Here is a 2,172-nt window from a genome sequence, read left to right as displayed (position 1 = left end):
ATCTAAAAACTAATTTTCAAAACGTAGATCATTCGGTTATTGATATTATGCTAACGAGCAGTAATAATAGTGCAACGTACGTAAAAATCGCATACGATTAATTCTCAAACCAACTTTCCATGACAAACAATTAGGCATCAAATTTCATATAGTTAAAAGGTGCGAGTCACATATCATGGGACGGAATTTTAGGCAATGACTTTTTGAAACAACAAGGAGCAAAAATTGAACAACAAATTAGAGTTGCGATTATAGTTATTTACGATATGTGTATCGTAATGTGGAATTTTACGATACGCGATGGAAAAATTGTCCAACAAGCCGAAGGCGAGTTGGATAATCCATCAAGTATCGTAACGACACATTACGATACAAATATCGTACAACGTTTTATCTACTTTCATAATTAATACCAATATTTTTGTGTTTAATTAAATTTTTAAAATTGCGTTTATGCAAAAATAATAGGGCGGTTAATTTATCTAATAACCGTGGTTACGAAGTTGTTTACTTTTTTCAAAAGTGTTCCAATGAAAGCAAGTTGCAGTGTCAGTGCAAAAATGAGTGATTCAGAGGAAAATTTGCCTTCTGATATAGAATTGGCTGCTCAATCTGCTATAGATACATTAATTCCTGCCAAATCCAAAGAGCGGTATGAGATAGTGTACAAATATTTTGAAGAATGGATGGAAATCAAGAAAATTCGTGAAGTCTCTGAAAAGGTGGTCCTTGCCTATTTTGCGGAACAATCAGAGAGGCTAAAACCATCCTCCTTATGGTGCCGGTATTCTATGTTGCGGACGATGGTGTCGATTAAGATAAAGATTGACATTAGTCAATATCATCAGGTTGTGGCTTTCTTGAAGAGGAAATCAGAAGGATACCGACCTAAAAAATCGTGCATTTTTTGCAAAGAGGAGATACACCAATTTCTTAAGGAAATGAATGATAAAGATTTCTTATTTATGAAGGTAAATTGGAGCTGAGATAATAAAAAACAATCTCAAACGTATTATACTTTCAGGTCGTTTTGATATTTGGAATTTTTGGTGCTTGTCGACGCGAGGAGATCACAAATTTGATGAGACGAGACGTTCAAGATAAAGGAGAATTTATCTGGATCACCTTGCCAAATACAAAAACTAAAATTACACGGGAATTTGCCATAACAGACGGAAATATTCAGGGAATAAGTTGTTTGGATTTATTTCGAAAATATATGGATTTGCGTCCCAGTCAGACCAAGCACGATAGATTTTTTCTTACCTACAGGGGAGGTAAATGTACCCAGCAGCCTGTTGGAGTGAATACAATCGGAGGAATTCCAAAGAAAATCGCTACTGCATTAGGATTATCTGAACCAGCAAACTATACAGAACATTGTTTTCGGAGATCCTCAGCATCATTATTGGCAGATGCAGGGGCAGATATGCATACTCTCAAGAGTCATGGAGGCTGGAAGTCTGACAATGTTGCAGAGGGATATGTTGAAACATCAGTTCAAAATAAGAAAATAATTGCAACGAAAATAATGGGCTCTTCAGATACTCTACGTTCAACAAGTAACGTCATGGTGGAAAAGCCCAGCATTAACTTGGGGACAGCGTCTGGGGTCAATATTGAAAATGTCTCAAACTGTGTAATTTATGTTAATAAATAGTTGTAAATTTTGCAAAATTTAGTCTCTTTACTGCACTAGTGCTTTATTACCGCACTAGTGCCGTAAAAACTGCCATTACGACACTTAAAAAAATTGTGAAATATGGCACATTACAGTATGAAAGTAGATAAAATTCATTACCATTTGCAATTAAATTATGGCTTAATTCAAATCCTAATAATCAATCCTCATATATCCTAAAACCAAGATCCGAAACGGTAATTAAAATTAACAGCTAAATCCTCAAATCAAACAGGGAATAACTTCTAAACTTCATGTATGTGACGAAGTACACCTAGCAAAATCAATACAATACAAACAAACCAGAAAGAAGCAATTCCAACGTGGACTCACTATCCAAAAATCCCATCATCATATCCAACGACGATAAGGAAACCTATGAAAATCAAGAACCTCCAACCATAGATATTATTAAAGAAGATCCATTTTCAAAAACCCCAAATGCTTTATTATTTTCAAAAGATCTAGTCTAGACGGATCTAATTCAGATA

The 2,172-nt window shown here is 34.9% G+C and overlaps 1 protein-coding gene across 1 annotated transcript; it reads left to right on the top strand.

Annotated features, from left to right (window-relative positions):
• The first annotated feature begins 291 nt into the window (after positions 1 to 291).
• LOC138129142 (tyrosine recombinase XerC-like) lies at positions 292 to 1,788 on the top strand. Its single transcript, XM_069045405.1, has 2 exons — positions 292 to 971; positions 1,025 to 1,788. Exons 1-2 carry the CDS (start codon positions 531 to 533, stop codon positions 1,658 to 1,660), a joined length of 1,077 nt encoding a protein of 358 aa, XP_068901506.1. The 5' UTR covers positions 292 to 530; the 3' UTR covers positions 1,661 to 1,788.
• The last annotated feature ends 384 nt before the right edge of the window (positions 1,789 to 2,172 follow it).

The sequence above is a fragment of the Tenebrio molitor genome, chromosome 4 (genome assembly GCF_963966145.1).
Source record: "Tenebrio molitor chromosome 4, icTenMoli1.1, whole genome shotgun sequence".
In the NCBI taxonomy this organism is placed as follows: domain Eukaryota; kingdom Metazoa; phylum Arthropoda; class Insecta; order Coleoptera; family Tenebrionidae; genus Tenebrio; species Tenebrio molitor.
Note: the sequence above shows the minus strand (reverse complement) of the source record. Positions and strands in the feature narration are given on the sequence as shown.